Raw genomic sequence first — 21,682 nt, 5'->3', positions numbered from 1 at the left:
GCGCAGCCAAACCACAAGTTCTCCCAACGCAGTGCTAAACGTGCAACTAACAAAAACAGTCGAATCAAATGCGTGCGTGTAATTGCAACAACATCAATAACAACAAAGAGCCTGCATATGCGACGACAAAAGTAACACTTTCAATTGTTTAAGCAGAACCGAAAACGATATCGGCTGCCAAAGTTAATGCTTGTGTGATCGTTATATAAATGCTGTTATACATTTATTAAGCAACAATTAACACACAAACGCACGCACACACGTGAACAATTATGTTGATTTGTTGTTTGCAAAGTGTCCAAATCAAAATCAAAACAAACACGACGCCAATTTCAACAGATTTTGTGCTCTAAATCGAAAATCGAAAAATCAAACGCACTCCAATTGGAAACTAGTTCGTCGTCGAATCAACGACGACACATTTGCATTTAGTTCGTGACACTCATCATCAACACAACATTAGCATCAGCATCAACATCAACATCAGCTACTGCTGCCGACAGCCAACCCGCCACGCTCCACCCCGTTCCGCCCAGCAACAAACAAAATCGAATATCGCGCATCGAAAATAACCAAAAGCGAGGTTAGTTCTTTTTACGTTTTGTTCTAGATCACATTTGCATTTTTTACACGTTGCTCGCCTTATCAATTGATCAAATCGAATACTATAAAATGAGTTGCTAACTGCTGCTGCTGCTGCTTGAATTCGTAGCATTTATCATTTAATTCATTTTCACATTATGCGTGCAAATTGCATAACGCACAAATACTAATCCCAATAGTTGTTATTGTTTTTTAGCTGCTGGCTGTTGGCCCTTATCAGCGGGTTGTTCGTTTCCGGCTGCGAAGAACGCAACATGTGCAGGGCATGTTGTTCTGCGCAACTTTCTTGCGGCGTCAATAAGTGCATTTCCTGCTTGAAGCACTCGTGAAAAGTGTGCCCCACTGCCATTTCCATTGAACGCAACGAAATTGTTTCGACTAGGCGCCAGGCCTAGCAGCATCCTTCGTTCCATTTCCTTCGTTCCATTGTTGCGCTATTAACTTTTTTCCATTTCCTGCAACTGTCGATGAACTGCCGCCAACGTTTCAAATTCAATGTCAGCCATTTGATTTCCTTGGCCTAGCTGGGCCAGCTCTGCTCTGCTCTGCTCTGTTTTGGCCTGGTCTGGTCTGCTCTGTTGTGATCCGTGCGTTTACTAAAATGAAATGAAATGAAATGAGCGACATCTGGCGCAGACAGGCGTCTTCAAATAGACAAACTGCTTGACTGCCTGACTGCCTGCCCGGCGGTGTGCCTGCCTGCACCGCATTCAAGTTACAGTTATGTGAAGAGCGGCAATTTGAAAAATTTATAAAAAAAAAAACAACAAAAACAACAACCAAATTATAGCAAGCACGAGTGGTATCCACGGGAGAGGGAAAGCGAGACAGTGATCAACTAGAAAATACCCTAAAATGGAGTCCTACTCTCTTTTTGTATATTAAATAAATTATTTTACCTTGAACTATTTTCAATTCAATTCCATATGAATTAGAAACAGTTTTCTTACAAACATAACGGTTTTCTTACCATATTTAAAGTGTACGAAAATAGAATCCCTTTCAAATTTCAATATTTTTCAACTGATTCCTGTCAGCAAGTATATGCTTTAAATGTGTTTGTTTTTATAATATTCGCCTGGCTCTGCGATCGCAATTTCGTAGAAAGTTGGTAAAAATATTTTTAGATTGATTATCTGCTACGTTCGCAACATAAACTCATCTTTCTCTGCGATTGTAAAGAAAAAAAAAAAACAAAATGGAAATGTGTTGAGTAAATATAAGGCAATTATAAAATGAAAACAATTTTAAGCACTTTCAAGTGTAATTCATTTTTATTGGTCTTTCCCAGGTTTGCAGATGCGCTAATGAATTCTTACCTGTTGACTACAAATTCTTCAATTTTATTGGCTTCCTTATTGTGGATCTTATACAGGGTATGGACTAAAAATATTACCCAAAATGCAACTGGCATTATTGTTTTTTGTGTTGTCTGCTCGTGTTTTCCTTGTTTTTTTTTTTTTGTTGTGTTTTGCTGGCTATTAAGAGCAAAAGTGAAAAATGCCATACAGCCGCTGGCGACAATTGCAACTGCAACAGCTACTCCAACAACAACAGCAACAACTCTGTCAAGTGCGCTTGTCGCTTCCTACTCTTTGGGTGCGTTATGTGGCCAACCAACTGAATATATATACATATATATATATATATATATGTGAATGCGTGCTTTTTGTAAGTGTGATTCAATTACATGCCAATCCAGTCCAAGCTGCCGCATTGCTGAAGAGTTGTCTCTGTGCCCGGCCCAGGCCTCAATTCGATGCTTGCTCGCATATTGCGAAAGAGCTTTATATTTTCAGTCAGACTGTTGGCCAAAGTCAAGCTGCACGCCTCATAACTACACTTATACATACATATACATATACGTATACATATATATGTATATGTATATGTGCGTATGTATTTACATTGATTCGAATTCCATTGGCGGCGATTTCATAATCGCTTGCGCTGCTTCCCCCTGTTTAACTTAATTTTTTTCTTTTTTTTTTGTGGTGGCTGCTTCTTCAGCTCACTACATTTGTTTTTTTTTTTCGTTTATGGCTTGGCATTTTTTATGTGAGTGTTTAGCTTTTGATTTTTTCGGGTCTCTGCTTGGGCAACAACAACAACAATGGCAACACACAACACAAAAAGTTGTTTCAATGTTGGTAACTTTCTCCTCAGCCACCTGCCAAAACCGCAGAGCAGCAACACGCAGCAAAAGCACAAAGTCTGTGTGTGTGTGTGTGTGTAGTCATTTGTCAAATGTTGTGTGTGTGTGTGTGTGTGTTTGATATGCGCACTATGCTGAGCTTAGTTGATTGCGCGATTAGCAAAGCGCGCATTCAAAACGCGTGCGCGCGAATTTGAAACCCAAGCTGCAATTTCATAATCTTCATTCATCATCATCATTATCATCATCGTCTTCGTCATCATCATTGGAAACAACATGTTCGCTGTCAGCTGAGTTTCAGCTGCACTATGTGCTAATTGAACCAGTCCCATACCTTGAAATATAAACACCTTCGACACAACAGCACTTCCGAGAGCGGCAGCTAACTAAGACCAAGGCGAAGGCCACATAAATATCTATCTACTTACTAGTCTGTCATCTGTGGCCAAACAATGAGCAAGAACCAAGCCTAACGCCCAATCCATTTATACACTGTTCACAATTTTTGGGTAATTTTCAAAAATACATTTTACTGTTAAACTCCAAATATTGTGACATTTTCATATTTAGATTCAGATTTAGTCCTGCTCTGACAGATCAATGTTTTCTAACCTATTGAAAGTTTGATCAATGCTCAAAATAAAAAAAAATTAATTTATTTGTAATTGAATTTTGAATTAAAGTTAACCACTACGATCTTCAGTTTAAGTTTCCCATTGACCAAGTTTCCCATTTGACCAATTCAAAAATTAATTAACAAAATTTTTCATTTGAGGTATTCAATATTGCGTTGTGAAGACGCATTTATAATAAAATGGAAATGCTTAAATTGGACATAAACTATTGCATTACTTTACTAATTTTGAAGTCAAGGTTAACTAAAAAGAACTAATGTTTAAGCAAAATTGAAATTTTCCATTTGAATAATATTACAAAATTTTCTTTTTGAGCTAGTCAATATTCCGTGGAGACTGGCTTTTATAACCAAATCGATAAGTTTAATATTTTTTTTATTTAAATTGGAGACGGCTTGTCTTTAATCTCTTTATCCAAGAGGGCTATTCAAAATTATTGCATTAAATTGTTGTTCGAATCAAATTAGTTCAATGTCAACCAAGTCAAAAACAAAAGATAGCAGCAATAAAATTTCAGTTTACAATTTAATTAGCACTTAAGTTGAAGTTTACCTACGTCAAATTTGAGTTTTACATACCTTCGAATGCAAATTAAAGCTTTGCTTAATAATATATTTATCAGATCGATTTTTAAAGCACTTATATTTGTGTGAGTGTAGTCTCTTCATCCCATAAAAAATATTGCAATTAAATTGATGTTCGATCAAATCAGTTCAATGGCAACCCAGTGCGCCTCCAAAGACAACAGACAGCAGCACTCAAATTGCCTTTGTAATACAAATATAAACACGAGTTTGCATGGCCTAAACAGTACACACACACACACACACACACACAGAGATACACATACACGTTTTAGCCATAAACATATTAAAGTTTATGGTTATTAGATGTGCACCAACGACAACAACGTTGACGACTCCTCCATGCCTCCATGGGGCTTATGCAAATCTTAGATTAAAGCCCACATACAAGTCGTGGCTGTTTCTGCTCCTGCTCAGCGCGCGATCTGTTTAAAGAGGTCGAAAGCACTAAGATATAAAAATCAAGAAAGAAGATAACCAGTTGCATCAATGTTTTCATGTTCAGGGTTCACCAAATGGCAGTCAAAGCAGTTGTTGCCAATGTTGTTGTTGTTGCTGTCTTAGCCATTGGGCATTGCCTCAACTTGAAAGCGTTTTATACGCCATGCAATTGGCACTCCAAATTGCTGTTGACCGCCATGAATGCTGATGACTCTTAATAGTTTTTTTTTTAGCTAAGCTACCAAACAACCACACGGACAACGACGCAACATTCCGCACCCCAAAACAACAACAACCAGCAGCAACAACAACAACAACTACTTAAATGCAACTGAAAACGAGCGCGTTTTGATTTTCGTATTGACATATGGCATAATCAAGTTTTCAACTCAAGTGGCTTACTTCCTCCCTCCCTCGCACGGCCCCCCATCTCCCTGTTGCCACCAAACGCATAGACTGGGCCACGCACAACGTTGCGTTGCAATTGAAACGGACCACTGAGGTGCAGTTGCTGTATATTCCCACTTCCCTCCAACCCTCCCCACCTCCACACAGCTAGCTGTATGTCTGCAGACTGCCAAGTTGTCTCTGTCAAATTCGTTTGCCTTAAGTTTTATTGCCGTTTGCTGTGGCTGCTTCTGTTGCTGTTGCTGTCCCCGCCCCTGCCTGTGCCACCGTCGCATTGCTGCAAGTTGTTATTTGCATTGGCCAAACATCATTCAGAGCTGCACATTGGGACAAAAGATTAAAAAAAAGATGTAGTTCTTGTCAAATAATTAACATATACCAAGATATGATATTTTTATAAAGGCTGACTTTTAATTCACAATACAACCCAAACGCACTTTTTCGCTAACTGTATGAAACCTGTTCTTATTACATATGATATGAAAGGCAATTAATTTGCCTTTCAAAAAGTATAAACTTGTTTGGGCAGCCATCCCCTAGACATAAATAATATGTAGTCATGTAGCCATCCTCCAGAAATAATTAAAAGCTTTAGTAAAATGCTTACTGTAGGAATTATTAATGGGTTAAATTGCATATAATTGTTATTTTTTCCCATAAAATATAATATTATATCTTACACGTGCATAATATTGGGCATTGCATATTAATACATTCATCTTGTGAATTATTCGTAAATGTTTTAATGGCAGCGATTGTGTTTTATATATATGAATGCAAATATAAGACTCAATTAAACTTAAAATGTAATTATAAAATTGAAATTAATAGTAGATTTTAGAAAATAAATGTTAATTATAGTTGAATCAAATTATAAACAGTTCCCACTTGGAATTTTTAGTTTTGCACCAGTGTCGTCTGCACAAATATTGAAATACATAAAAGTTGGAGGAAGAAATGGCTGCTGTCGAGTTTGTTTCTCCATATAATTATCTTGAGCTCTCTTGTGCATAATTCTAATGTGTCTTGTTCTATGCATGTTCAGATTGTATTACTTGGACTATTTGTTTGCCCAGCTCTCGGCGGGCGGCCTTTTCCCAAAAGGTCTCGCAAATATTGCATAAGCGCATCATGTTTGAACTACACTCGATGTGGATGTGGGATTTCTTGTCGATGGTGCTGTGGTGTGGTGTTGGTCTGGAAGCGGATAGTGTATAGCGTATAAAATATATATATATATATCTAAATATTTGCTTTTATTTAGTTGACCCTCACACAGGCTTTATAATCAAACCTCAAAGTCAAACAATTATAGTTAGGCCTTGCCAATAAGTTACAAAGCGTGCGCGTGTCAAAAATATTTACCAATTTATTCAATTTTCATGACTTTCAATTTTATTAATTTTCCTAATGAGCAACATTTTCCGGCAGGTGCTCAGGTGCCACATCTGCCACAGATTCAAAAGTAGCTACGCGTCAAGTTGTCGAAGAAGCAATTGTTCTATTGGTAGGATCTATATAATATATGTTTATTTATATATATTTGTTTTCGTAATTACTTGTTGCTAATTCATTGTACGATTTTGTATTCTTTTTATTTGGGGAAAAACATGAATCATTTATTGTTTTTAGCCATCTTATTTAAGCAACGTATTTAATGCTATATATTTCTTTTGCACATACTGCTTATGTTTAGTCTCTATCATAATTGAATCCTGGCAAATTCTCAATATTTTGCACGCAGGAAACAATTTGTGTTAAGCCAGAAGTGAATGTGAACCAAGGTTAGGTTTTGGGCAGGGGGTGTTAGCCCTGTTCAATGCCTGTAATCCAGACGTGGCCATACAGCCGTGTAATATGAATGTGATTGAAAATTGGAATTGCATCCGGCAAACAGCAAACAGAATACCCTGTGGCTTCTGGAAGCTTAACAAAAAAAAAGCAGGTGCAACTCAATGTGGCACAAGTTTTTGACACCATCGTTTAAAAAGTGCAATCATAAATATTCTGATTGTAAACAGTAATAATAATAATAAGAAAAATAATTTTTTGCAAGATTTTGCTGTACTTTCTTTATAGATGCGTTAATAAAAAACAATAAACATAAATCTTTTCTGAACCCAAATTATTAGTATTTATTAGACCAAATTAAAATAGACATGACTTGCCAATTGTTCAGCAGAAAACAGCAAGAAATTGTTGTTGTTGGTTGGCTTTTGATGTTATTATTGGAATGCTTTGCAGACTTTTGGCCTGATTGGCTGACTGAATGAATAGCAAGCATTTATTTATAAATATTCTATGACTAAAGGGTATCCCGGCAACAACATCGTTTTGTATTTGTCTCTTGTTGCGCCTTTGAATTAAAATTCAAATTTACGAAACTGAAACTGACGCTGAAGCTGACAGCAAGCAGGCCAAACAAAACAACTCACTGACTTTTTACGACTCAGCGAAGCCAACGACGATAATGATGATAAAGACGATGATAGGGCAATGATGATGTGTTATGTTTAAGTATCTGCACGAGTGGGTCTGTAGGTGTGTTATTCTCTCTCTGTGTGTGTGTGTGTGTGTTTGTGTGTAGATAGTTTTGTTGATGGGTTGCGTTGTTGTTAACCATGTGCGATTAAAGGGATGTTCAAATTGTTAGCTCTTAGTGAGCATTTGAGCCTAACCGACTAAAAACCGAGCTAACCGAGCATGAAGGCAGTTTTAGCTATTCTTTTGTTTGTTTTTTTTTTACTAGGCGTGATTGCAAATCGACGCCAGAAACCAAAGCGCATCGCAACCCAACGCAACGCATCAAATAGCTGGCAAAATAAAAATTCCCAAGGCGTGCTTCGCATCAGCTTGCCACGTGCGTGCAATTGTGGCACTGACGAGCATAATAAGCCTTGGCCCAGCGCATTTCAATTATGGCTTCATTAATTATAACCTCACATTGCTTAAATTGTGTTAACAAAGACGACTTTAATATTTTTACATATATTAGTGCATAAGTGTCTACTGTGTACCTCTACATCTGTCCCAGGCAGTCGTGTTAATGGCCAATTAAGCGGCGTTGGCAGCCAATTAGCAGCAGACCTGTTCAGGCCATATACATTTTAAGTAGACAAAATAGTCGGAAGCTAAATAAATGTTTTTCTTTTTTTTTTGTCTATTTTTTTATTGCATGTAATTTTATGCATACGTATTCGCATGCAACAATTTTACAACATTTTTTCCCCCAAACTCATTCGGCCAATCGAACTTTCAAGCATCATTAATAATACTCTAGCTGAGTGATTTCCTTAAGCTGTCTAATGCCTCGGGTATCTGCTCATTATTTCCCTTTTGGATTAACAGGAATTTTAAAACTCATTGGCTATAAATAAATATAAGCATTTCCACAAATAATAGCTAAAGACAAGAAATAAATAGAGGCATTCCCTAAATAATAGCTAAGTATTATAAAACTCATAAGCAGTCAAGAAATAGCAGAATATATAGTGAAAACAGCTAAAGAAAAAGTAATTATTATTTCCATGAAAAACATTTTGAATTTATTTAACTCGTAAGACAATTCAACAATATATATTATTTCGGGGAAAATGACTAATATGAAGAAAAAAACACACTTTCCGCTTAAGAGAAACTGATAGATGCGCCTAGCTTGGGCATTTCTCAAATTGTATTAGCATCTTTATTTATTACAGTTTTGCAACAACAACGTTTTGGCCTATTTTTGTGCGTGTGTGTGATTTTTATGATTTTTTTTCTTTGGCAAGGGTATTGAAATCAAAAACTTTCTATTTCATTGCGATTGGTTCCGGTTTTGAGTTACTTGTTAATGGTGGCACATCTTGAAGCGTTTGTTTTGGGGTCTCCACGATCTGAATCTGAACAAATAAAATCAAATCAATAAAAAAAAAATGGTCAACGCATTTGGGTCAATGTCAAAACTTCAGCTTGAATCATGACTAAGATGATGATGTTGATTTTCATGATAATGACGATGATGAGGAGGTTGCTGGTGTTGGTCATATAGCCGATATCTGCATCTGGGCCCAAGCCAGCGACCGTTAACATTGGCTTACAGTATTTACAAATATACGTTCGGTACACGTGTCGTGGCCGCGACAAGCAGCTTTTGGCTTATTGTTCTGTTTTAGCCAGCATGAAAGAGTTTGTTTTTTTTTTGCCGTATTTTTTGTGTTTTACAACTTGATGTGTTTTAATTGGAAATGTTAGCCTTGTAAAAGTTTTATGCCAAGCAGCGGCAGTGGGACTCAAATCTTTTGATGTGTTCAAGCATCCAAATTTTATACCCTGTATGTAAAATTTGCATACGCACACACACACATACATGCATACTATTGAATGTGTGTATATGTATGTGTTTAGATGTGGGCTTTGATTTTGGTCTTGAAGCGCTTTGTGTTTGACTTTTAGCGTTTGTGGCGCTCAAAGTTTTTCCTGGCGTGCCGCTTTGATTGCATACAAATTAGCGTTATTCGCATTTTTGGTAGAAAGTAAAACTGTATTTTTTTTTATTGAATTTATTTATTTGCCCGCCGTTGCCGTTGCTGCTTGCGTTGCTGCTTGCCCCCGTCTGCTACTTCTGTTGCTGCCGCTGCTGCTGCTGGTTGCCATTAAGCGACAACTTTTACTTTTTTCAGAAACTTGTAAATTACACAGGCACACGCGGCAGAAGAAGCAGAAAAGCCCCGAAAAAAACGAAACAAGTAATACTGATCTATAAGAGGTGGCACGACCAAACGATACCCTGCACATTTAATTCGCTTGTGTGAAATTAGAAGTGAGACTCTTTTAGTTTAGGTAGCTTATATAGGTAACGCTTTTTTAATAGCTGATTATCTGCGATCTTGAAAGGTGAATAGTTAGAAACCCTTGAGACAAAAGTTATCTATACTTTTGCTTTCAACGCTCTAATCACTTTTTGCTGGTTGAATTCAAATAAATAGATTATATAGAATAATAAGTAATTTATGCGCTACACGCTTGATTCACAACAAATTGAACATGACCATATTAAAACTGCTGATGTGTATCGTTGCACAAGTTGATCAGTTAATGGCTACAGGGTATACAGCTTATTTTCTTTCGGCTTATTATTAGTTTGTGCTTTGTGAAACGTTTCGTTTAATTGTGTGCATTAATCTCATTTTCAATCACGTTTAATGCGCCTTCGAAAACTGAACCAGTTGTCGCTGCTACATTTCAGTTCGACTCGCATAAAATACAAATAGATATTTTATCTGGCCAAGTGGCTGATAAGCCATCTACAGAGTGTCAATTGGTAAAGTGCTTAACTGCCTACCTAGGCAATAGGGGAAAGCTGGCAAACAGTGTTTTGCAGCTTGGCTCGACAATCCAGTTAGTACAGTTTGGCTTATCTTGAACGCATTCTGTCCAATTCACATTTAGTCACGTATCTATGAATTTAGTAACTCATTGCGGCATTGACATTGTTTATTATCTAACAATATGCAGTTTCGCCTTACAATTTTTTATCCATTCACCTGGGAAAGTGGAGCACACGCACCTGAAAATAGAACAACATTCTCCTATCGCAAACAATTCACAATTCACTGATTTCACATAACTACTTCTCCATTAAGTACTCCGAAATTCCTGCTGCTCCATCAACATTGCAACACATTTGGTGCCCAACAATTTGCCTCAAAGGCGCCAAATTCCACCAATTATAATTGATATTGAATGCGTTTGTAGAGCTGATGGAATATAAATGTATATTGATATGTGTGTATGCCTACCCTGAATTGAATTTAAACATACAAATGCTGTTGCCTTATCAGCTAGTAGCAATTATATACATACATATATTTATAAGACGCAAGTCCAACATTCGCATGACTAATTTGTGTCGTCGTCAACAAGTCGATTGATAGAAAGAATTATTGAACTTCTTGACACTCTAACAGAAATGGTTGTGGAACTAAAATTATACGAAATTTGATTTTGCGTTGATTTAAGAAAAATACTTTCACTTTCAAATGGGAATAATTCATTTGTGTTCGGAAGGAATCATCTCTGACCTCGTCAAGTTGTACATACAAGAACTCAACTTTTGGCCGATTCTTTCTATGAGAGATATACGATATATAGACGAACATGACTATATAAACTTGACTACAGAATAAATAGACTTTATGGAGTCGCGATTGTCTCTTTCAATGCGTTGTAAACATCACGACAAAATTCTAACACCTTCTGCAATTGTAAACGAATACAAGAAGATTCCAAAGTACGTTTTGCGGTTTCAGTGACGTAAGAAAAGATATGTACAAAGCTATCGTATACAGCCCAACCCACTATTAATTCGTACTCGGAAAAATGTTGTGCGCTTGTATTATGTCTAGGGGATGGCAGCGACCTGGCTACATGATGGCTTTTATTTCTGTCTGGGGAATGGATACGCAAACCAGTTTATACTCTTTGGAAGGGTAACTTACTTACCTTTCATATTAAATAGAATGAGATCAGAATACAGTTAGTGAAAATGAATTAATTAAACCATCAGAATAATGATCGATGTATGATTTATATGTATTAACTTCCAACTAATGAAACTGTTGCTAATTTTTTAATTTTATTTAATGTTCTCAGGATTAAATGTGCTTCCCGTTGCATATTCAATATTCTGTACAATTTTTTTTGATTTGTTTGCTGTCGCTTATTTGAAAAGTTTTCCTCAAATGAAAATTTACATTTTCGAGTGCCTGCTAATCCCATCAAAGTCCTGAAAGTGCTGAAATGCCGAGCCTGATTGGTACAATTAATGCGCATGCATGTCCCTTTCCCCCACCGCCCTTTTGTGACAGTCTACAAAATAAAAATACAAAAAATGCCTGCTTTTTCTGAATCGCAAAAATAAAATGGCGTTTCATTTGTATTTTATCTCCCTCATTTTTTATTTGGCGAGTGCTGTTTGTACGAATATGTATAATTGGCTTGTTTTGATAGCAGTAGAATTGGGCGCCTGGGAAAATTCACTACAATAAACAATCATCGAAATTGTGGCCCAAAACGGATTCAATATTTTTGGCACAATCCCAGGAAAAATAAAGAAATGTTCAATGATTAGCAGCAGCAATAATTCAGTTGGCACTGGGAATTCCAATCAAATCAAAATGGTCGAAATAAATACCGAATAAGTGCAAAACTTAAAATCAAATCAAAACAATAACCAATCATCTCGGGCGTTAATTGCCACAAAGTTTGCATTGACCTTTGGACCGATCAAAAACTATATATACACATTTTACAGCATTTTGTTTGCTTAAAATAATGGAGATGAAGATGACGATGATGATGAGGATGAAGGAACTTGAAGCGACATTTTTACTGACGAAATTAACAGCACAATGTTAATTGCAGCGGCGCTTCTTGATAAATTCGATCAAAACAATCACCAGTGTTGCGTGGAAAATTTTGCATGAAATCAACTGAATTGATCACAACATTCAAATGGAGTGGAGCACCCACGATCCACCCAGATGTTGAGTAATCTGCCGCTTTCCTGGTAAACTGCGACTGACAAGAGTAATTTACGATTAATGCCGCACACTTGTTGCATATTAATTAGTTCACTGCCAGCAATTGAGCAAAAGGAAAGCCTATAAATGGTATAAGCACAACGATCGAATTTTTCTCAGAATTGGTTTATTTCTCTGCTACCAAATTTTGGTCAAATATAATATATATGTGTATGTATGTATGTATGCGTGTATGTATGTGTGTATGTATGTTTTTACAGTGCAAGAAACAATGGCCCAATTGGTCTCTGTTCTCTTTTGGGGTGCCTGCGGCGCTTTGCTTCTGGTTTGCATTTTTGTTTTTTTCTGCTTTTGTTATGCGAGTTTCTCTTCTTTTTGCTAACATCTATTTTGTGCCCCCTCTCGCTCTCTCCCTCCCACTTGCTGGCTGCGTGCTGCTTTCGTAAGGTTGAGGTCGAGACCAACATCCGTTTGGCGAGTGCTTTTCAAATGTAAACGAAAAAGCATGCAGCACAATGCGAAGCACACACACACACACACATACACATACATACAAGCAGTGTTGAGGACGTCAGCAATTTTTGTATAAATACCCTGTAGCCACACGAAATGGCCAAACCGTGTATTATAAACAGTCAGATGAAAACACTTCTCGCCCATAAAGTAAACACATTCTTTACAATGCGCAGGCAAACCAAACGAAAAATAAGGTCAGAAATCATTCAAAATAGATAACGTAATGCATTGCCTGAGTATATATATATATATATAAGTAACTAAATGCATTTTTATAGGGTATTACACCCGTCGAGCGCGCTTTGCTGCTTGTTGCTGTTCTAGCTCCTACAATTTTCCATAGCGCTAAGTTTAAACATTTCGCCATTCAGTAGAACTTTTTTTTTACTTTGTTTTTCACAGCTCAGCGGTGTCTTCTATTTGTTGTTGCTAGTTGTTAGTATTATGGCTCTGTTCGCCTGCTTGTATGTGATACCAAAATAAACCATCCGATAAAAATGAGAATTAATTTTTCAAAACGTATTTTGCAAGGCTCATTAGCATTGCGGCCACTCCACATCTTGTCAAGAACTTAGAAATGTTTAATTTCATTTCCACTATTGCAAATTTTCCCGCAGTGATCATCATCATCAGTCTCAATTATCTGCAATGAGTTTCGAGGCAGGAAGTTGAAGTTAGAGAATCTCATTTTGTTGTGCCTCTTATTGACTGCGTATTGTAATGGAAAGAAAAGAAACGAGTCAAATATGCGTACAAAATAAAGCTTCCAGTTGAGGTCATAAGTTCAAGTTATATTTATGCTCATATCTTACTGTTAAAGTTCATGCTTAAAAGCCAAATAAAAATAAATAACTGAAGCTATTTTTAGCTGGTGTTGTGACAAACAAATCAGTTAACGTGAACAAAAATAAATTTTGCTCGCTTTGACAGGATTATAATACAGAAAGCTAAAGGTTTACACATTTCAGCAAATATTTAAACCACAATATTTACATATTCATGCTCCGATTGAGCTTTACTTACGTAGCTATTCATTCATATCATTTTGTGAGTCAGCTTGGAATATTCAAATCTTATCTTAGGATCATAAAACTTATTTAGTGATAGACATCGCTCAATACACTTACATAAATGTGGCACTACACGATGTTGATTTATCTATCAATATCGGGGCGATGGCTTTGAATACAAAGCAAGCGATCCCATTTAATTAGCGGTATGTAAATATTTGATCTGTCTGAGGTACGTGACAACATCACAGCCCAGTCCAGTCCAGTCTATTTGTATAAGTTTTGCGAATTCTCTTGAAAATATTTATTGTTCGAAAAAAAAAACCCCAAAGATTTGTGAGTGAAGGGCGTTACCAACCTATGATTTAGACATTCGAAAAAGATCTTAGATCATAAAACCACTTGCAAGTTAGCTTTAATATTTACTTGCTTGTGATATACCACAAACATCAGTTTCTTAATGTGCTACCAACTGCTTACTTTTCAAGTGCAAAATAAACTCTTCAAGTAACTTGAGTTTATCAGTTTGTAGGCAGTGTCTTCGACGAGCCAAAGGTATTCATGTAATGAATTGCATTCAGTATTTGTAAAGCTTGCTTTTAAGGTGAGGCCATATAAGCATTGCCTACAATTCTATTGGGTTCATTTTAAAACCATTATTGTTCCGTAGGACCTGTGTTTAACTCGAATCTACTAATTACTCTTAAGCACATCATGTATTTCTATTCTCTGTCAAAGATACAGGTTCTTTGATAATCACAATTATAATTTAAAAAAAAGAAGAGTTATTTGCAGAATAAGATTGTTATTTGTTATAAATCGGAAAATGCTTTTCAAAGTGTCTACATTTTTATGTAGAGAATTTTCTGGAAACTTATCAGTGACTGTAAGGCAGATTCTTATCGATTCTTATCCTAACCGCTGACCCTTTTAAGATAATTATATTGTTTAGATGGATATAGATTATTATTTGTTGTTAATTGTATTCCATTGCCAGATTACATGGAATTCCTGGCTTAAAAGTCTTGCAAAACTTGCCTTCAGTGAGAGAGTCAGTTTTGCAGCTTAGAATAGTTTTTTTTTCATAATTGTTTTGGATTCAAATAAAGGTATACTAATTTATAAATATATACATAGCTCTAAATGTACGTGATGCATTAACTTTTCCCCTTTATGGTATTGTGATCTTGATCTACTCTTTCATCCCTGGCCTTTGAGGCGTTTTGTTTGCTTTGGCCTTTGCCCATAAAATGTTGTATACATCTACACTGGGAAAATCTATCTAATTTAAAACGAAATGCATCATTTCTAAATAAATCATTTCTTAAATTAGAAAGTCCTTTTTCTTTGTATACGAAATATTTTTCTTAAAAACGAAATGCATAATAATTTTTACGAAAAATTTGTTTTTCAAATTCAGAAATTTGCCATCGCGACTGCTAACATAGACTATGGAAAATACTTCTGTTTAAGGATGATTTAAGTTAAAACAAGACTATTGTAAGATTTTTCTGACTACATATATAAAAGATTAAACGAATACCTTGGAAAGAAGGTGGGATTTTCTAAATTAGAGGTAGACTTTTTTTTCTGAGCGTATATATGGTTCCAAATAGCAGCCGACAATTACCCCGAATTTTATTGCAACCATTGCAAATGGATAATAAAAACCAAATGCTTTCAGTGCCCCTGAGAATGTGTTCATTGTTTATATGCCCAGCACTTTTAACGATCGCTGCAGCTCTAAACTCGAGACACACTGCCAAAGTCCGTCTGCTCCTCCTGCTCTCTCTCTCTAGTTCTCTCCATGTGAGTGCAGCAGCGCCCACGCTACCCCAAAATGCAATGCTTTAAAATATTTATTACAAATGCATATTTGTTGATGCATACATTTGTGTGTTCGTTCCGAGAATGGATCGAACCATGTGCCAGGCTGGGCGACTACTCTTGTCGTGCTTTATGGCCAAAGGCCTCGGATTACACAAGCCAAAGCATGGCTCGCTCCTTGGGCGTTGTATTTTTGTTTTCAAGTTGAAAAACATATTTTATGTCTGTCACGATAAGCAACGGCACTTGGAGCAGTGCATAACTCAAACTCAAACTCAGACGCAGAAGCAGACGCAAACGCAGACGTAGACACACTTTGAATATTTATGGCGCCTGGGCAGGATAGGATGCTCGCTCGCTTGTCTACTATGCCAAGCACGTCGCTGCTAGCGTCGATCGTCCGCCGAGATTTGTGCCAAGTGCCAAGTGCCAAGTGGCTTAATTAAGTCGGGCAGCTGCTGCTGCTGCTGCTGCTTCTGCTGCTGCTCGACCATTTAATAGACCAGGTCTGAGCTCCCCAGGCAATCGGCATGCGGATGTGCTGACCACATCACTGTGTGTAGGCACCGCCCTGGCTTATGTCATCAATCAGTGGGGAGTCCGCAAAGCTGTGCAGTCGAAAGGTGAACGGAGCAGCAACATTGGCAGATGCGAACAAAAATGCCAATAAGGAAAACATACGCACAATGCCTGCTCAAGGACGCGATCAAAAGCCGCTTAGTGAAATAATCGCAGAAGCAAGTTATTTCACATTCCCCACGCGGTGCCTTTATTTGTATATAGCTGGGGTATATTACTCGAAAGTATCTCATGACAATTCAAGGTTCAAAGTTGTCGGTAAATACAACTTTTCACACAAACATAATTATTTTCTTTTAATGTTTTAAATGGTATTATAATAAATAACTAATATTTTTATACTGGAAAACCTTTGGAATTAACTCAACACAAACAAATAAAAATCGACCCTAAGGTCAAAATGTAGTCTGAGTCTTTATCTCTCACTCTCTGTATAGCTTTTTACTTTCCTTATTACGCAGCTGCTAAAGTTGAACAATTTATGGTCTGATTGGTTTAACTGTCTATCCCATTCTTATTGTCCCTCACCTTCTTAACTTCTTGCTTTCCTTTTTAATAAGCTGCTAAAGCTGAGGAATTTTGGGTCTGATTGAGTATCGCTCCCCTCCTTAAATTGTTTAGTTGAAAGAATTAAGAATTATTGTTCCGATTGGTTTTGGATTTTCCAAATCCTTGCATTCCACCTTGAACCAATTAACATTTTAATTATGATTTATTATATACTTTTCTTTTTTCTTTTTTATAACTTTAATTTTAAATTGTTTTAAATTTGAGTAAAACAAATGGTTGTTCGAGTTTTAAGCATACTCGATCTATAGCAATGCGATATATATGAAGATCGAGGTATGTTGACACAATTGGTTAGAACTATGGTCTAATCTTTGGAGTCTAAATTGCTATTGCTGCTCAATTGTGAAAAGTTACAGAAAATTCAACTTAGTTAGATAAGATTTTTACGCTAATCACTTATATTATTCAAACACAACTCCTCTGTTGCTTTGTCAAACAACTCAAGCTCGAATTGGAAAGTCAATTGAAAGTCAAAGTCAAAATTGGGCAACTCTTATACGCAGGCAATGCAGGGTATCAAATAGTCATGCAATTGCCACTAGTTTTTTTTTTTTTCATTTAGTGGCAGCAATCGGCTTTGGGGTCGTCGTTATCGCGTCGAGAACAAAACAGCCGACTAAATGTGTCAACAGCAATCGATAAATGTTCTTGTTGTTGTTTTAGTTGTTAAATACTAAATTGTTTCACTCGCTCGGATGCTGTTGATGCCTCAAAGGCAACTTAATGCGCAACGATTATGTGGCGCAGGCAAGTTGACAGGCCTGGTCCTTGACCATAGTGCAAACCCCCAAACCCAAACTAATCCTTTCTCTTTTGTTTTTTTCTTTTTTTTTATACTTGTATTTCCAGCGCGTGTTAGGTGCACCATAGCGTCCCGCAGAGTTGGAACCAGTGAGCCGAGTGCTGGGGAAAATAGGAACAGAGCACTGGACGAACACAGTGAACGCAGCAGCCGCAAAGATGATTGGACGTTTGTTTCGCGCCCATGGCGAATTCTGTGCCTCGCATCCGTGGGAGGTGATTGTCGCCATGCTCACCATCACCGCCTGCATGCTAACTGTGGACACGAGCAGCAGCACACTGGACACCAGCAATGGTCTTAGCAGTGCCACAGCAACGGCTGCTGCTGCTGCTGCTGCTGCTGCTGGTGCCACAGCTACATCAACCGTCACACCAAATGGTCCAGCCGCACCGCCGCCCATCATTGCCAGCGGACCGCAATCGGCGTCTTCGAGTCGGCATCGTCCATGCCACGGGTGGAGTCAGTCGTGTGATGACCTCGAAGCGGAATACAATGCCGCCGATGTGATCCTAATGACCATTGTCCGCTGCACCGCCGTGCTCTATTGTTACTATCAGTTCTGCAAGCTACATCGACAGGGATCAACCTATGTGCTCGGTAAGTGAAGATTGCGTCATGCCCCCGTCAAGATAAGACGCGTGTGTTGACTTAAGCGATTAGCAGCTGGCTGAGAATATGCTTTGTTTGCCCAGCCAAAACTATTTATGTAGTTAAAATAGAAAAAAAAGCTGGCTGCCATGTGCATAGTGTTTGGCCAACATTTTAGCTGGGCATCTTTTGGCCCGGTCGGTGGCATTTCTCACGCGGTCTCTAAGTGAAATGACCTCTGTTGCTAATTGGACATGGCGAACTCAAACCCAAACTCGAACTCGAACCTCACGTAGAATTCAAGTGCGCTCACTTCATTTTGTTTGTATTTTGTATTTGTACAGGCATTGCCGGGCTTTTTACGGTCTTCTCCAGCTTCATATTCACCACGGCCATAATGAAGTTTCTCGGCAGCGATTTATCCGATTTGAAGTGAGTACATCAAACATAAAATAATCACTTTATCATATTAATTGATTTCCATTCACAGAGATGCGCTCTTCTTTCTGCTGCTGGTCATCGATTTGTCCAATTCGGGTCGACTGGCCCAGTTGGCGCTATCCGGCAGCAGCCAAACGGAGGTCACCCAGAATCTGGCACGCGGCTTGGAGCTGCTGGGTCCCACAATATCGCTAGACACGATTGTGGGCGCACTGCTGGTGGGCGTGGGCACGCTTTCGGGCGTACAGCGTCTGGAGCTGCTTTGCATGTTCGGAGTGCTCTCTGTGCTGGTCAACTATGTGGTCTTTATGACCTTCTATCCCGCCTGCCTGTCGCTCATCTTTGATCTGTCCCGCAATGGCATTGATATGTCTGCGGTCCAGGAACGTGCAAAGGGTTCGTCGCTGCTCAAATCACTCACCGAGGAGGAGCAGAAGGCCAATCCGGTGCTGCAGCGTGTCAAGCTAATCATGAGCACCGGCCTGATGATTGTCCATATCTACAGTCGCATCGTCTTCAGCAGCAGCGATTACGATGCCGTAGACAAAACGCTATCACCTACACTTAATCTTAATGTCAGCAACAATCGCACGGATTCTGGCGAAATTACTGACATCATTATCAAGTAAGTTAATGAATAATTAACATTATATCGAATTTAATGAATCATACTTTTTTTATAAGTGTCTTAAGCCAATTGAAATTAACAATAAGAAATATTAACACTTATTTTATATTTTAAATCAGCATCGAATCCAAATCTTTTGACTAATCCGTATTCCCACTTTTGCAGATGGCTGACGATGAGCGCGGATCACATCGTCATCTGCATTGTGCTGATTGCGCTTGTGGTGAAGTTCTTTTGCTTTGATAATCGCGATCCCCTGCAGGAGCAACTGCGTCAAAGCACCACAGCAAAAGCCTCACAGACCACACCGCTGGAGGATGAGAAGAGGGAGACGAGATCTAAACAGCTTGTAGCTGTGCGCACGCCACGTTTCACCATCGAGGAGCAGAGCTCCGCAAATGCAGCCACGCAGACCGAGTTGGTGTGCATGCGTCAACGTCTGGTGGCGCCGCCCACACGTCCGCCACGCCCACTGCAAGAATGCCTGGAGCTGTTGAACGGTACGGACGACGAAGCCGACAGCGCTGCCGGCCCCAATGCATTGAGCGATGAGGAAGTCATCGCCATTGTGAATGCCGGCGGAACGCACTGTCCGCTCTACAAGATTGAGTCGGTGCTGGCAGATCCGGAGCGTGGCATACGAATACGTCGCCAAATAATCGCCAGCCGCGCCCAAATGCCCATGGAACGCATGGACATGCTGCCTTATCAACACTTTGACTATCGGCGCGTGATGAACGCCTGCTGTGAGAACGTGCTTGGCTATGTGCCCATACCAGTTGGCTTTGCTGGCCCCCTACTGCTGGATGGTGAGAAGCACTATGTGCCTATGGCCACCACCGAGGGTGCTCTAGTGGCCTCCACAAATCGTGGCTGCAAGGCTCTGTCCGTTCGCGGCGTCCGTTCCGTTGTGGAAGATGTGGGCATGACTCGAGCGCCCTGCGTCCGTTTTCCCAGTGTGGCGCGTGCGTCCGAAGCCAAGAAGTGGATCGAGAAGGATGCGAACTACCAGCAGGTGAAAACGGAGTTCGATTCAACGTCACGCTTTGGTCGACTCAAGGAGTGCCAAATTGCGATGGATGGCCCACAGCTGTATATACGCTTTGTGGCACTCACCGGCGATGCCATGGGCATGAACATGGTGTCCAAGGGTGCCGAGATGGCGTTGCGCTGCATCAAGCGACAATTTCACGACATGCAAATCATTTCACTGAGTGGGAACTTTTGCTGCGACAAAAAGCCGGCCGCTATCAACTGGATAAAGGGGCGCGGCAAGCGTGTCGTTGCCGAATGCACAATACCGGCGGCCACGCTCCGCACCGTACTGAAAACGGACGCCAAGACGCTGGTTGAATGCAACAAACTAAAGAATATGTCCGGCAGCGCCATGGCGGGCACCATTGGTGGCAATAATGCGCATGCTGCCAATATGGTGACAGCTGTATTCTTGGCCACTGGCCAAGATCCCGCACAGAATGTCACATCGAGCAATTGCTCCACAGCGATGGAGTGCTGGACCGATAACAATGAGGATTTGTATATGACGTGCACGATGCCCTCCCTGGAGGTGGGCACAGTTGGCGGTGGCACTGGACTGCCCGGCCAGGGTGCCTGTCTCGATATGTTGGGCCTGCGCGGCGCGCATGCCACTCAGCCCGGCGACAATGCCAAGAAGCTGGCCCAAATTGTCTGCGCCACCGTAATGGCCGGCGAGCTGAGCCTAATGGCCGCCCTGGTCAACAGCGATCTAGTCAAGAGTCACATGCGCCACAATCGGTAAGTGTGCAACCACAGCACAATTTTCTACACCACTCATTTTACATATGTCTCATCAATTTTTGTGTTTTTCTTTACTTTTAGTTCATCGGTTGCCGTGAGCAGCGCCAATAATCCGCTCAACGTGACCGTCTCCAGTTGCAGCACGATCAGCTAGAACTGACGCCACTTTCTCCTCCTCCTGTATATAAATATGAAATATTTTGTGGGCGCCGCTTGCGTTGTGGGTGTTACGGTTGACAAAAATTCTTTTGTTCAAATGAATGCTTCAAGAGTTAATAATGTAATTGTAATTAATCAATTGGCCAGGCCAAGCAGCAGCATTAAGCAAATTGTTCAAAGCCAAAGCCTTTTGTGTGCGTGTTGTAATTTTGTTGAATCGAGTATCAAGTATGCCGCAGTCTTGGACTCATTATTGTTGCAATTTCCATTTAGGTTATACGAATATCCATACATATATATATAAATGTACAAGATATATATATATATATATATACACATCTGTGTATGTGTGTGTATGATACAAATGATGAGCCTATTTTTTCTACAAAAACATATTTTTAGTGCAAGCGCAAAATCTTGTAAAAAGTATTCCT

At 39.2% G+C, this 21,682-nt stretch overlaps 1 protein-coding gene across 3 annotated transcripts; it reads left to right on the top strand.

Moving 5' to 3' along the window:
* The first annotated feature begins 278 nt into the window (after positions 1-278).
* Positions 279-21,559, top strand: LOC6567232 (3-hydroxy-3-methylglutaryl-coenzyme A reductase). Of its 3 annotated transcripts, none has more exons than XM_001994208.2 (6): positions 279-583; positions 17,701-18,250; positions 18,586-18,673; positions 18,732-19,307; positions 19,476-21,086; positions 21,171-21,559. In XM_001994208.2, the coding sequence occupies exons 2-6, from the start codon at positions 17,812-17,814 to the stop codon at positions 21,241-21,243; spliced, it is 2,787 nt and encodes a 928-aa protein (XP_001994244.1). In that variant the 5' UTR covers positions 279-583; positions 17,701-17,811; the 3' UTR covers positions 21,244-21,559. The 3 variants fall into 3 exon arrangements, with proteins under 3 accessions (XP_001994244.1, XP_032595854.1, XP_032595853.1); XM_032739962.1 differs by lacking the exon at positions 279-583 and adding an exon at positions 17,347-17,598; XM_032739963.1 differs by lacking the exon at positions 21,171-21,559 and having other exon boundaries at positions 19,476-21,090.
* Positions 21,560-21,682: the final 123 nt, after the last annotated feature.

This window comes from Drosophila grimshawi, unplaced genomic scaffold (assembly GCF_018153295.1).
Source record: "Drosophila grimshawi isolate 15287-2541.00 unplaced genomic scaffold, ASM1815329v1 contig_311, whole genome shotgun sequence".
Classification (NCBI taxonomy): Eukaryota; Metazoa; Arthropoda; class Insecta; order Diptera; family Drosophilidae; genus Drosophila; species Drosophila grimshawi.
This window is presented reverse-complemented; position numbering and strand designations above follow the sequence as displayed.